Here is a 15,722-nt window from a genome sequence, read left to right on the forward strand (position 1 = left end):
TGTTGTTTGCCGTCAAGTTGGGCCTGACTCATAGCGGCGACCCCTCCTTGGGTTGCTGAGGCAGTATCACTACGGAAGTAGATTGCCGAACCACTTCCAAGGAGTGGTGCTGTAGACTACCAAAATTTAACCAGATAAAGGAAGGAGTTGAACAGTTTTTTACAGATTATGAAATGGCTGACACTCACTTGCTCTCAAGAAGAGCAAGTGTGCAGTCTTATGCCCCAAAGAAAATATGTGGTATCTACTGGCTGCAATGAAATAGCACCTATTCAGTCCCTACACAGACCACTAAGATTCACATCCAAACTGCTGCATAACCACCAACTCCTTCCTGCCATGAACCCTAGCCGTTCAGCTCATGATCATGAAAGGAAGAAAAATCCAACAGGGCCATGTTGTCACCTTCTTATATTAAAAGAGCATATTTATAATTTCTAGTTCTAAAATAAACGTATTATGCCAACCTTGTGTTTAAAGCATTTATAATTAAACATAAAATCATAACGAACTAGTAAATGACACTATGCATTGTCCTGAATACAAGATTACAGCTCCTTTCCCAAGGTGTACAGACCAACCAAGGAAGCATGACTTACATATCCAAAACAGAAATGGGAGAATATGACTAAGGTGGCCATCCTTACCCCATCGGTGGGGTAAAGCTGTTGTCAGTCAAGTAATCTTCACTGAAGAGTTTCAACCTGGGTTTTAATTGAGGGAGGGCCATGTCTCAGTAGGCAAAGGCTTAGGCAATGTTTTATTCCTGTAATGAATTTAATCTACATGAAAGACATTTTTCACACTGGTAAATATACCTTATATGTCCCAAAAGCTTGATGCATCATCTTCCCAACAAGACCGTCAGTTCTTTAAAAGCAGGGAACAGTATACTTGTTTTTTATCTCTTAGAAAATGCTTCACAGAGCTACTCTGAGCATTTGTTGACAAGATTGAAAAATAGCTGGGCACCTAAATTCCAGGCTAGTTCCACAGCCTCAGGGCCACTCAACAAGTATGGTTATAGGCACAATCTAAAATTCCAGTAAGGTCTGTGGAATCCAGCACAAGACAGAACCAGATCCCCCAAAAAAGAAAGAAACAAAACCAGTGTTCATCTTGCCCCACAGCAGAATGGCTCGAGTCTGACCTAGCATAGACCCTACTGGGAATAAGATCTAATGGGAATAAGATTCAAATCTGATGGTTTGAATCAGAAGGGTAAAAATAGCCAGCAATCCTCTGCAGTCCCCACCCTGTAGTAGTAACAAAGAGTAATGAAATCCCATTCACAGCAGAGATGTGGTTAGCACCTTGTGCCCTGCAGTAAAACTCAAGGTGGGAATGAAAACAGGAATGACTGTTCGGATGCCAAACTTATGTCTCACACAATGGCTAGTAAGGAATACAGTAAGCTTTATCCAATCATCTGCAAATTAATAAGTAATATACCAACATAATATTTTACTGTACAAGATGACACGCTTAAGAATCTGTACATGTATAATGTGGAATATTTTTATTCCTAATTTATACTTTGTGAGATATTTGACAATATACAAAGAACACCCAGCTCTAAGTGGTGACAGTTTTTGTATTATGATTTATTTACAAAATTTCACCACATAATAATGACTTTAAAAAAAAAAATTATTGGTCCTATAAAGGCCACTAGGATAAATTTTTAAGCCTGTAAAAGTCACCTTAGTACTAATGTTCCAAGGCATATTACTGTTAACTAAAATCCAACTCCAAAGCCCATGTTTAGTTTCCAGTTTTAATTATACACAGTAATTTGGAAGAACAATCTGATTAGATTGACAAGGGACAGTGCTATCAACCTCTATAAGAGGTGTACATTAGCCTACCGGTTACATCCTTCTAGCCCTATCACCATTTATTTATAATGGGACCACAGGTCATCCCATTCTTGCCAAAACATGGTTCCTCTGAAAAAGTAAGGCTTTCTTTACACCAGCTGGACTGGTCAGCAGGGTGAGTGAAAGGTGGTTGTCAGTGGTGAAACAGTTTCATTTCTTCAGACTTTTTCCTTTTCCTTTTTTGGACTCTTTATCTTTTTCTGGTTTTGAAGGCTTTGAAGATTTTGTCTTTTTCTGTTGGGGGGAAAAATATGCACAAAAGTACTTAATAGCTGTGTTTATGAATAAGTGAAATGAGTTCTTCTACAGTAGTCTAACCATCACTTCTACCTTAATTAAAAGAGAAGAGAGGTTGTAAGCACCTAGATCTTGGACTGCTAACACCCCTGATGAGTTTATGTTCAACTTTCCTAACAAAAGACAAGGATGTTTTGTTCTGAGAAACTTCTACAGGCATCTCAATAGTGATACCAAAACACAAATAACAGAAGGGTGAAATGGCTTCATTCAAAATGTTTTTCTTGATTATGCTGAGAGTGTGTCTTCTGGTCAGAAGGATGCACCAATGGCCAAATGAAATGGTCGACTTTGTAACAGCATCGGACCAACCATCAATATGAAGACCTATTTTCTTACTGTTTGGCTCTTTTACTTCGGTAAGAAGCCAATTGCCTATTTAAATAATGAAATTGACACCTCCTCTACCCTGAACTGTGATTAACTAAAAAATTAAAAGTATTTTCAACTTACTGTGCTACTTAATAACCAAGTATTAGTATTCAGAAGGCAAATTATATGCAAAAGAAGCCAAACTACTTCAAGCCTCTTGTTTAAAATACTACCTTGATCATAGCATCGGTTTCCACAGCATCTTGGTCCTTCTCATCGGACTGAGATTCATCTTCATTTAACTCTTCGCTGTACTCAGAATCCAGCACTGGACCTATACTGCGTCTAGATGTCTTTATTGCCTGAAGCGCATATGGAGTAAGGTGGGCCTCCTTATTATAAGCTCTGGTAAAGGCTGCTTTGACCTACAGGGAAGGAGTAGAGGGAGTTAAGACAACTCAATGCCACACAATTCTTTTAAAGTCTGTAAGTCTAAAGACACTGAGAGACCTTAGAAGCCCCTCAGCACTGCATGCACTCTTTTATAGAGAAACCTTCCAAATTTTTTACAACATTTTCTATATGGTCCATAACTCAAAAAAAAAAAAAAGATTTAAGAATCAAGAAAATTGGGGTGGGGAGCACTTTAAGTCGTCATTTTTAACTATTTAGTGCTGTCCACACTTCTACAAAGTAGTAAGCAAAGGTAGTGAAGCAATCAATGGAAAAAGCTCACAAAATACATAAACTGCCTTTCCCCTAGTAATTAATAGTTACGACAAAACGGTAACCTGTAAAGTCTTAACTTCAAGCTTCATAAATACATAGAAACTTCTACATGTAATTCCAGAATTAGTCCATGGATTCTAACAGTGGGCGTCTGCTGTGAGAATTTACTGACAGCTGGGAAGTGAGGCCAACATTCTAGAAAAGGCAGAGCACAGACAGGCGGCCTCTGGAGCAGCACCAAACCAACAGGCGCGTGAGGCATCAGACAGTAAAGGTTCGTGTTTTATCATCCGAGTGTGTTCATGCTCATCACAGAAATAAAGGAGGGGACAGTGTTACCGTAAATTGTTAACCTGAGTCCACAGATTAGGCTTACTAAAAAAAATGACAACATCCCTCAGCTACTACAGCATCTTGATTTTCGTAATCACTCCCACGGCTTGCTGGACTTCCCAAGGCCCACCCTCCTCCCTCCAAGGAGCACACCTAGGTTTTGTTCCTCACCTTTCACGTCTTGCCCTTACAATCAGCATAAATCAAAAATAAAACTACAAACTATAAAGTTAAATCCAGAAATCTACTGTTATTCCTGTATTCAAATAGTATCTTTAGAAAGCATAGGTCATAAGAAGCAAGCATTTAAGGAAAAAAATTAAACTTTTTTTTTAAAGCATCTAAAGTATGGCGATTCAAACCCACCAGCCACTCCTCGGAAGGAAGGTTGGGCAATCTACTTCTGTAGAGATACCGCCTCGGAAACCCAAGGAGGGGTTACTAGGAGTAGGATCTGACTCGAGTTTGTTTTTTTTTCTTAAAGTACCTTTGAAGTATCCTAATAGAATCCTGGTACTTACAAGGTGAAGGAGAACCAGAGGGTCATACAATTTACCTTGGGATCCAGCTTGGAAAAGGGACTAGGTTTGCCTCCCCAGCTGCTAAGTTCCATGATATTGTCAAAGTCTTCCTTCATCAAATAGTATGTGTCCATGAGTGCAACAACAGCCTGCACTCCTTCCACCCCTTGGGAGGCCAAGGGCCGTACAAGTGCATCCCTTACGTGTGACAGATAATCCACGTTTACAGTCCTTTTGCTGGAGTACGTTCTTAAACCAAAACAAAATCAACAGTCAGAATACCACAACTCAAGTCATTTTATGCAATATCAATACTGAATTCATCAAGCAGAGTTCAATTTTAACGTGGCTAACAGAATGCCAGGTTATAAAGAAGGTTGGGCAATCCTACTTCCGTAGTGATACTGCCTCGGAAACCCAAGGAGGGGTCGCTATGAGTCGGGGCGACTCGACGGCACATAACAACAACAACAACAAATTATGGCAGCTAGTGAAGGGAAAGCCTAGCGCCATGCCATCGGAGCAATGGATACACACCAACGTCCTCAAACAAAGTTTGCTACTTACTTGAGTCTGTAAGTGAGAAACACAAACGTGGGTTCTTCTATCCTACCCTTAAAGTCCAGGCAACAGCAGTATGTCTCTGTGATCATACTTATTATAGCAATAAATATTACCCATTCCAAGTGCCAGACTACTGAAAGTATCAATATTAGTGAAACCTCTTACCTCAAGTGCCACCACCACTCTGATGATGGCATATATGAATACAGAAGTATATATTCATAAATATTCCTCATATTGCTAATATTGTTACTCTGTAATCTTCAGTTCTGGGAAAATGATTTTCCCCTAATACAATAAAACTGCAGAAACTACTCCTGCAAAATCAAAAGATGCTCCACACTGGCCAGGGGACGTCTAGGCAAATAGCCTCTGATGTGCTAAGAGATCTAGAAAGTTATACAAACAGCTATTTTTCTTTCTCTCTTGAATGCTCTCACTTCCTTATTAAAGAAGAGAGAATACAGTTGAATAAAACAATATTTCAAATGCCATCACCCTAAATCTTTCCAAGCCAGCGGCCTCCATCTTCAAACTAATTATGTAAGTACACATACTGTAAACAAGAGACTTTGACAGCTGTTTGTATCAGAACCCACATTACAATCAGAAAAGCAATGAAAAGTCTCTTTAGAAATTACCCACTGGCTTCTCCTCCTGCCTTCAGGTAACCAAATGTCTAAATCACAAAAGCCAGACAGTTCTTTTCCTGATCAGAAGGCTATAACCTTACCCACACAGCTGTTTTAGTACCTAGGCAAAAAGCTTAAAAAACAACAAACTCCTATTTTAATTTTGGAGAGTTTTTTTTTCCTCTCTCCAAAATTAAAATAGGATCGTTTCATCCACTTTTCCTAGATTTAGTCTTTAATAGTCAAGCATATTAATACCTGAAGCACAGTATGAGAATTTGAACTACAGTGCCTAGAAAATCATGAAGCCACTTCTATAAATACTTTCCTGCAGTATGTTGCTTAACTGTTACCTTATGATAAAAATGAAGAACATTAAATCTAGGAAGGCTTAAAGGTATCATCTAATATCCCTAAAGGGTTCCTAATCACAGGAACTGACCACCCCCTTAAATTTGTATTATTTACGCATATGTGCATTTTCTGAGAGTAGAGATCAAAGCCTGTTTCTCAAAGGTCTCTATGACACAAAGATAAGAACCAATAATGAAAGAAAACTTCCATTCACTAAAGATGAAGAAAAATTGAAGCCTGTAGAAGTGACTCAATCAGGGTTAGAAAATGAAATAGGAAAGTCTTAATTTTCTTTAAAAATTGTGAAACTCAATAGCCAGATACTCTTGCTGATAATATCCTACGTAGATCCATTCGCGTAACATTTACCAGGTAATTTTATGTGCTAGATGAATAAACCTCAGTTCCTAAAGCCAGAAACGTTCAGTCTAATGGGAGAAGGTGACAAACATGCAGAACGACGATCATAAAACAACGTAGACATGTAGTGCTCCAAACCTCCATGGTGGGCACATCAGGGAAGGGCATACGGCCTTCAAAGAGCCGCGAGCAGGAAGCAGGCAAAGAGCGGAGCAGAGGCCCCAGCCTGGGCAACGCAAAGAGCAGTGAAGAGAACCAGTAAAACAGCCTGAACATTCAATATACAGGTAGTCGTGGTAAATGAAGTATAATTAGAGAAGTCACACATAAGTAACTACAGTAACAGTAAATCAAATAAGGAACGCAAAAGGTAGGCAAAGGAGAGCCCAAGAGGATCAAAGCAGTGGGCTCAGGTAGCAGGGGGTCAGCGAGCTGCTGGCCTAATTCAGAAAAACTACTGGGAAAGAAGGAAAAGCGCAGCCAGAACCAGGACTGCGGCAGGCCGACCACAGCCTCCCCAAACGTCCACAGCCCGTTCCCTGTGAAGACGTCACCACACGACTCAACAGCAAGGTGCAGAAAGGACTCTGCAGATGTGACTAAGGTAAGAGTCTTAAGATGGGAAGATGACTTTTTATCTGGGTAGGTCCCAGGTAATCACAAGGGTCTTTATAAAAGGGAGGCAGGAGGCAGGGACATCAGTGTCTGAGAGCTGAAAATGTTACGCTGCTGGCTTTGAACACGAAGGTCGGGGCCACGAGCAAAGAACGCAGGTGGCCTCTGCAAACTGGCAAAGAAAACAAAACAGATTTTCCACTAAAGCCACCAGAAGGAATGAAGCCCTGCCTTGATTTTAGCCCACTGAGACTTCTGGCCTACCGAGGTGTGAGGGCAGCAACAGTAAACTAATACTAGACTAGGAAGAGGGCACACAGTAGAAAACAGGATTGTACGGAAACGGAAGGAAGGAACGCAGTAGTTTAACTCTAACCAGAAGTTAAGGGGACACCTGGACACCCAATATTAAGGGGAAATAAGACAGCTCAAGCAGTTCTTCATGGATGAAAACAAATCCCGGATGTGCACCTAATGTATATGTGCATGCGCCTTTTCTAAGTTTCTAAACTGAAACAATATTGTACCAAAGACAAGCATTCTGAACTTCCTTAAACTTCATCAAGAACATTGGTTTTCATTGTAAAATGGTATAATCCCTGTGGAAAATGGTACAGTCCTTCCTTAAAAGGTTAGAACTAGAGATAGCATGTAATCCAATAATCCCACTACTACGTACATATTCTAGAGAAATAAGAGCCACGTCACCACTAGATAGATGCACACCCATGTTCCTAACAGCGCTATTCACAACAGCAAAAAGCTGGAAATAACCTAAGTGCCCATCAACAGATGAATGCATGAAAAAACTACAGTGTACACACACAATGAAATACTATGCAACATTAAAGAATTATGATGAATCCACAATAACCTCACAACATGCATGAACGTGGAGGACACTCGGCTGAGTGAAGTCAGTCAATCACAGAAGGACAAATATTGCATGACAACACTACTACAACAATCAAGAAAAGGTTTATGCACAGAAAGAAATAGTCTTTGATGGTTACCAGGGATGGGAGAGGGAGGGAAGGAGAGAGGAAGGAGGGGAAATCACTAACTAGACAACTGCTGTCATGTGCCGTCAAGTCAGTTTCTGACTCATAGCAACCTCACGTTCCTCAGTGGAAACCCTGTCCGGCCCTGTGACCCTCACACCCATGGCTACGTTCGAGCCCACTGCTGCGGGCCCTATGTCAGTCCACCTCACTGGAGGTCTTCCTCTTTCTCACTGACCCTCTGCTTTACCGGGCGTGATGTCCTTCTCCAGGGACTGGTCCCTCCTGAGAACGTGGCCACAGTACGTGAGATGAAGTCTAGATAGCAGACGTGTGTTAAGCTGGGTGAAGGGAAAGTCAGTACACAACAAGCAAGAGTTCAGTACAACAGGGAAAGGGAAAGGAAGGCACTGGGAGGGACACGAGTAAATCCCGCAGTAACAGCAACAGACAGTAACTCCCGAGTGGATACACAGGTAGAGATACAAGCTTAGGAGGCATGGGACGGCGTGCAGGAGCACACCCACGAACACACAGGCTTGGCAGAGGTTATTTCTGCACACACATTTGTATGTGCTACAAATATATCCCGGCATATAGTAAAGCATGCAGAGGGCAAAGTTATACAAACTTCTTAGCCATAAGCAAACACCTTAAGAGGCTGACTCACTGGGTTTGAGGGCTTAGGCCCACAGTCTCAGAGAACATCTAAGTCAATTGGCGTAACAAAGGCCATTAAGACAATGTCTACATCTTACTTGGTGAGTAGTGACTAGATCTTAAAATCTTATACGCAGCCATCTAAGATAGAACTATTGGTCTCATCCCGTTCAGGTCAAAGAAGAGTGAAGAACATCAAAGACTCAATAAAACAATAAGATAACAGACCATGTTAATCCATAAGAATAACAGACCATGTTAATCCGTAAGATTAACAGACCATGTGAAACACAGCCTCTACTAGCCTAAAAAACTACTTAGGAAAACTAGACAGTATCCAGCAAACACCAACCAACCACTCTGACTGGGATCACAGTAGAAGGTCTTAGATAGTGTAGGAGAAAAATGTAGAATAAAACTCATATCATAAAAAAGACCAGACTTACTGGTTTGACAGATACTGGTGGAACCCCTGAGACAATATTCCTTGGAGACTATTCAAACCTATAACTGAACCCACTCCCAGAGATCACCTTTGAGCCAAATAAGAGACTGGCCTATAAAGTGAACAGTAACACCCATGAGGAATGTGCTCCTAAGAACTATCAACCACACAACCTCATAAAGGCAGTGTTTGCCAAAAATAAAGCTCAGAAGGAAGGAAGCAGCGGGAAAGATGGGTGAGCAGGAAAGGGGGGCCAGGGAGGACGTGGGAAGAGTGTCATTACACTGTGATGACTGCAACTAAAGTCACAAAAAAAACATGTATAAATTGGAAAATGGAAAACTAATTTGCTCTGTAAACTTCCATCCAGACCACAGTAAAATGTTCAAAATAAGAGCACTGGTCTTCAATTATTGGTGTGTCTTCTTCCTGTTACATGTTAAACTGTATCGACTATCGCAAATGACTAAGCTGCTAGGACAGGTACAAACTAGTTTAACTAGTTTATTTTCTTCTTTTTTAAGGGAGACATTAGTCGCTGAGACAGAAAACAAGAACCCCAGACACTCAGCCTCACTAACAGTACTAGTTTATTTTTTTAACTAGTTCATTTTTTCCTATAAAATTATTCTGAAGCTGAGAAGTTATCCCTATAAGTAGTAAGAGGCATAGTAATAAACTTGCTGTCGAGTCAATTCTGACTCCTAGTGATCCTATAGGACAGAGTAGAATTGCCCCATAGGGTTTTTAAACCTGAAATCTTTACAGAAGCAGACTGTCCCATCTTTCTCCCGTGGAGTGGCTGATGAGTTTGAACTGTTGGCTTTTCAGTTAGCAGTGGAGTATAGTAACAGTACGATAAATTATAGCATCACATGTACGTAGTTTTTAAATTTATTTTCAAGTAATGACACAATTACCATCTGGCTAAGTGGTATACCAAGTGTTACCCTGATTCCTAATGACAAAACGAATGCTGAGAAAACATAAGGCACTTATCCAGGACCATAGATCTACTGAGCAGTAAAATCAAACTAAAACAGAGCTTTGACTCATGCTATCCATTTTGGACAAAGGCTAAAAACACCACACCAACAAAACGCCAGAACGCAGTCATACCGCTTACCTGAGACTCATATGCAAAGCCAGGTCCTGAACAACACGATCGTGTTTGCCCGTTGACGAGTGCTTTCCCAACCAGCTCGGAAAGGTGGGAAACTGAGTCATGTACCCCCTCATTAACTCTCCAGGGAGGACACTGGCATAAACAGCCTGAAAAAGACAAGTGTCGTCCAGAATTGCAAGTTCAGTGCAAAGTTGCTTCCTCCGCAGCTGCTGACTCCTAGCAGGTTATGGAAAACAAAGCACCTGTGCCAGGTGTTTCACTCTGTACCTGAAGGGCTCGTGTGGGAAACCTCCCTCAGAAGATTGCAGGCTGCCTCAGAGAGATCCTCTTGCCACCTCAGCCAACTGACCTCAACACATCAGTCCTCAGGGACACCAATGTCACAGGAAAGAATCCGTTTAAGAGGAACATGACTGTCTTTAAAGATAGCTATTGATACCATAGGTGGATCAAAGCGTGGAAGTCCTAATCATTAGGAAATTAAACTGATCCTTGAGAAAAGTAAAAGAAAGCATCCTTATATATCTTCTGTATCCAGAGTTCCACTTTTTTAAAGGTTTGAATTATATAGTGAAACCTGTGAGTGAAACCTGTGAGAGCCAGAACTCAACAGAACTGCCTTATTTCTCCGGGTCTCATAAGTTTTCCGACTGACAGGGTACAGTCTTACCACCCTTCTGTTGCTTGTTTTCGTGGCAAATACTTGAGTTTTCCTTCTCTGATAGGTTTCTGCCTTACACACGTTCTGGCTTTCACAAGTTTTACTGTAGTATACATAACTTTGCATAAAGCTTTATTCTAATAATACTGTATCTTAAGCATTTTTCATTAGATGACCTTTATAAATAATTTTAAAGACTGCATAACATTCCATCATGAGGATCGACCATAACTAGTCATTCTCATGTTACTGGACATGGAGACTATCTCCAATTTTTTGCTCTCAGAAATAATGCTTTAGCAAATATTTTTATACATTAAGCTTGTCCTAATATGAGCTCTGGTGGCATAGTGCCTAAGGCACTTAACTGCTAACCAGAAGGCTGGCGGTTCAAACCCACCAGCCACTCCTTAGAAGGTAGGTTGGGCAATCTACTTCTGTAGTGATACTGCCTCAGACCCGAGGAGGGGTCACTATGAGTCAGATCTGCGTTTGGTTTTGGTTTGATTATGTTTGAAATTATTTCTTTAGGATAAATTCTCAAAGGTACAATTTATTGGGTTGAAAAAAAAAAAACTTTTTAAAACAAGAGTTATATCCAGAATGCATTTTAGTTTTTGTTTATTTTCCATGTGTGAGTAGAGGGAGAAGACAGGCAGGCCTTCTGAGGATACCTTGATTGTTATTTAGGCCTACAATCCTGTATAAAAATTCACAACTCAAATAAGAACATTCTTAATTATAAACATTTGCCACACTCAGTTTTGAGTAAAAGACATCAACCTAAACACAGTTGCTGCCTCTTTAACAAGAAAAGAAGAAAATCAGAACTCACATAGACAAGAAACGGCTTTCGCCCTGCCTGACTGCATGTCTCTGTGGGGAAGCTATGTGGTCACCATCCAAGAGAGCCAAGATGGAAACATTAATGGATTCCACTAAACAGAGCAAGTGAAATTTGCAACCGACATCTCTAGTTACAATCAAAATCTAACACTCCTACTTCCATGTGTTCATTCACAGAAGAGTATTTCCAAAACAATTAGAAAATAAGATTAAGAAAAGGGCAATGGTGACCACACTGTTTTACTCTATGACAAACTGTATTTTTGCCACAAGCGCTGTAATGTTTATCTGGAGTTTCAAACATCTAAACGCTGTCTCAGTATAACTTTCAGTATGTAAACGCTGTTTTGTTCCCTTGAACTACGGCAGAGTCCGCACTTTAAGGGAGCACCCTGCTAACCTGTGTGGGCAGGAGGCTCCAGTTCTGTTTACTCCGGATCTGACTGTGCACTAGGTCACCGTCGCATATGCTGTCGGCTGCTCTGCTCAGCAGCATCAAGTGCTTCTTCATGTCGCCCCTGCAGGAGAGAACCAGGGTGGCTCCTATGACTGTCCTCCCCCGCCCTCCCTGTGAGGGTCTGCCTCGAGTGCTGGGAAGGGCACCTGCCCCACCTCTCCCCTCAGCTCACTCACCCCGCGGCCACAGGCTTCACGTGCACATAGTTCTCCTGGACAAAGAGTGGTGCTACTGAATAATCATGAAAAAAGAGATCCAACTTGTCCACAAGCGACATCCGAGCAGTCTCCTCTCCGGCTGCAAACACTTTCCGGGCAACATCAAACGGGCCCTGATTTAAAAAATAATAACAGAAAAGCAAAGCAAAAAAACCACTTCTCAGGTATTGCTCTAGCTGGAATAAATCCTGACTAATGACGAGGTGAAATGGAACACAGAGGTAATTTACACAGACCTCTAGTTTCAGAGAGGTTATTAAACACAACCATTTGGAACAGTATTCTGAATAGTTCCAAAACACTCAAAGGATGAAATCTACACAGAAGAGACTCTGCAAAAGTCACTTCTTTAATAACTGAAACATGAGTGTAATTAAAACTAATCCTCTCTCATAACTTACAAAACACAATGATAATACTTAAAGAAAAATTAGTTTGAATTAGAAATACTTTTAGCAGCTGTCTATGACTCTTCTTACAAACATCCAAGGCTTCTGCAGGTGGGCTGAGGAGCTATAAAGGCTATTTCTATTGAGTTAATACCCAGAAAGCATGAAGGCCTCAAGCTTAGGAAAGTAACTGAAAAACGGAAGTTTCTTTTACCAGTCTGACATCCTTTCTGGCTCTATTCGAATCGGACTTGGCCTGGTCATAGGTTAGTGCCTTACTTCGTGCACACCACATACTCAGATTGTGTAAAACCTAAAAGAACCACAAATAAGTTAAGACAATGTCAACGGGGGAAAATACTCCCCCTCTAAAGGCATCAAATCAAAAGAATCATTAACTAAAGTCACATATGTTTAATTTACCTGTCTGATATCTTGATTAGCTCCCAAAATTATTTCATTCATAGCTGGAGGGGGAATTTTTAAACCCTCTTTAAATGCAATAGACATCATAGCACCCTGAAAATGACAAGGGGGGGATTTTTAATGATTTTTTTTTAAAAGTTCATATAACCAGATACTTGAAACATATTTATCAGATTCTTGGAAAAACAGACCCTTACATAAACAGGATAATTTGATGAAAAGGAAAAAAAACAAAGTCCCAATCATCATACCTTAATCTGTTCAACCCGAGGTCTTTGAAATCGAAGATCAAAACAATAATGAACCAAAGAACGAATCTTAGGATGGTTTCTATCATTGCACATACAGATAATGGGAATTTTCGTATGTCTTATCAGACCAATTAACTCCTGAAAGTCAAATTTGCAACACAAAAATAATTATTTACAAAACAATAAACTACTACACAAAACATTTTAGATTTAAAAAGACTCCTCAGCAACATGCCTTAATTGCCTTATTAGAGCATATTATTTCTTTACATAATAAAAACATGCAAAAATCAGCACTAGAACAACAAACACACGCCCCCATTACCTGAACTCCTCCCCGGTCCTCATTTCCTGCCATGCCATCTACTTCATCCATGATGAGAGCGTGCTTGGTGCTGACTGACTGGCCGGTGCCACCTGACCCATGTTCAGAAGCAATAGAACAAGACAAAAATAATGACTGTTCAAAAACTACGGCTTTAAATCAATTAAATGACATTTTGCACCAGAAATACAAGTCTATGCTAACAAATTCAAAAAAGTACAAAAGAGTAGGTAGTGAAAAGAAAGCCCCCTCCCTCGCCCGCCCCTTTTCCCCCACCCGAGGCAAACGTCGTAACAATGTCTTTCTTATAAGGGAGATTCTGTACATACTAAAAATATATGTGCACAAATATACACTGGTTTTGCCCTTTAATATATTTTGGTGATTTGTTCTCTATCAGTGGAAATGGAACATCTCATTTAAAAAAAAAAAAAAAAAACACTTTCTAATATTCCATTTTACACATCATCATGTTCTTAATCACGATCTACTGATGAACTATCAGGATGCTGCCAGTCTACGGCTGTTACAAATCATACCAAATCAACCTCCTTATACAGATGACACTTCCCACACACACACAGGTCTCAAACAAAACTCAATGCCGTTGAGTCGATTCCAACTCATAGCGACCCTCCTTGGGTTTCCAAGGCGGTATCTCTACGGAAGTAGATTGCCCAGTCTTCCTTCCACAAAGTGGCTGGCAGGTTTGAACCACCAGCCTTCTGGTTAGCAGTCAAATGCCTTAGGCACTATGCCACCAGAGCTCCCATACACAGGTATAGCAGTAGCGAAATTCCAGGAATTGGGATTTCTGCCCTAAAGGGTATGTGTGATTTTGACTCTGGCAAACAGCCAGGTTGCCCTCCCCAGGGCCGTACCATTGACAGTCCCACCAGCCATGTATGAAAGTGTCACTTCCTGAGCAGTTTCATCTTCCTAATGAAGGCCCACCACCACAAGTACCTGGGATACAGGTGGCCAGGCACGTTCCAGAGGCTCTGAGCATGCACTGCTGGGTCCTTAATTTGGGAAATGTTTCCCCATAAATTCTGGCCACACAGAACCACGAGCTACAATCTGCAGGAGTGCACTCTCACTCTGTCTCTACTCCTCTTTTCTCCCTGTGTCTTGGAAGACCTCTTCCACACTCAAAATGGTTTATGTCTCATCCTTCAAAACCACCCGTTACTGGTCGCTTTCCCCACGCCCCACACAGAACGACTTCCTCATGCGCAGGCCTCTTATCTCACTGGATTACAGTTACTTCTTTATTTTCTTTCCCTCTTCACAGGACTCAACCTGAGAATTCGCTATTAAGACAAAATGTATAAATATGGGCAACGTGCGCACTGGGATCAGACTCTTAGGAACCTTTAAGACCTAAAAAATGATAAGGATGTCACCCGGTAAGAGTTACATCCGAGGCCTTTCTTAGTCTTTTCAGCCCCAGAATGCAGCAGGGTGCCTGGCACATGGTCCTGTTCAACACCTGTCAGTTAACATGGAGATGAGCTTGTTGTTCAACACCTGTTAGTTAACATGGAGATGAGCTTGTTTTTTTTACAGAACTAAAGAACAGTTCAAAAAGCCACGTACTTGAATAAAAGCCTTTGATGCTGGTGTTATTCAGTGATTCAGAAACAACCTCCTTCAAACTGTTCTTACTCCGAGTGTCACTTGCATTCAGTTCCACATAGCTATATCCCAATTCCTAACCAAAATACAGGAAACCATTACCACCATCACAATGCAAATTAAACACCCCGCCCCCAAAAAAAGCAAGGCAGTTAAGGAAGAAAGGAGATTAAAAAAAACAAACATAAAGAGTCACGGTTTAAATGACTAAAAAGAAACAAATGATACTAACAGACAATGAGGTTAACTTAGTATCTGTATCTATAAGACATTTATGTTGTAATATATCCCAAGTGCATAAAATTCACGATGAGATTTTAAAAATACTATCTACAAACATACCACACACACACTTGGGTTTGAAAACGGCATTTAGAAGAGTATATCTGACAAAGTAATTTTACTAAGATTATTTCTAAAAACCCTGTTGTTGTGTTGTTATGTGCCACTGAGTCGGACCCAACTCATAGCGACCCCTCCTTGGCTTTCCAAGGCAGCATCACTACAGAAGTAGATTGCCCAACCTTCCTTCGGAGGAGTGGCTGATGGGTTTGAACCTCCAGCACTCTGGTAAATGGTCAAGTGCCTTAGGCACTATGCTACCAGAGCTCCTTCTAAAAATCCTAGAAAGAATTAACTATGACCATCCTAGGATTTCATTATCAGGTACAGAATTAATCTT

General features: G+C 40.8%; 1 protein-coding gene across 1 annotated transcript in view; it reads right to left on the reverse strand.

Annotated features, from left to right (window-relative positions):
* Positions 1–2,030: 2,030 nt before the first annotated feature.
* RFC1 (replication factor C subunit 1) overlaps positions 2,031–15,722 on the reverse strand; it is a 107,922-nt gene continuing 94,230 nt past the window's right edge. Inside the window, 11 exon segments of the mRNA XM_007947135.2 lie at positions 2,031–2,114; positions 2,723–2,914; positions 4,108–4,321; positions 9,830–9,975; positions 11,737–11,854; positions 11,970–12,124; positions 12,615–12,713; positions 12,824–12,919; positions 13,078–13,215; positions 13,403–13,494; positions 15,002–15,116. Of these exon segments, the coding sequence (XP_007945326.2) occupies positions 2,031–2,114; positions 2,723–2,914; positions 4,108–4,321; positions 9,830–9,975; positions 11,737–11,854; positions 11,970–12,124; positions 12,615–12,713; positions 12,824–12,919; positions 13,078–13,215; positions 13,403–13,494; positions 15,002–15,116 (1,449 nt within the window).

This window comes from Orycteropus afer, unplaced genomic scaffold (genome assembly GCF_000298275.1).
Source record: "Orycteropus afer afer isolate SDZICR_OR568_19922 unplaced genomic scaffold, OryAfe1.0 scaffold00176, whole genome shotgun sequence".
NCBI lineage: Eukaryota > Metazoa > Chordata > Mammalia > Tubulidentata > Orycteropodidae > Orycteropus > Orycteropus afer.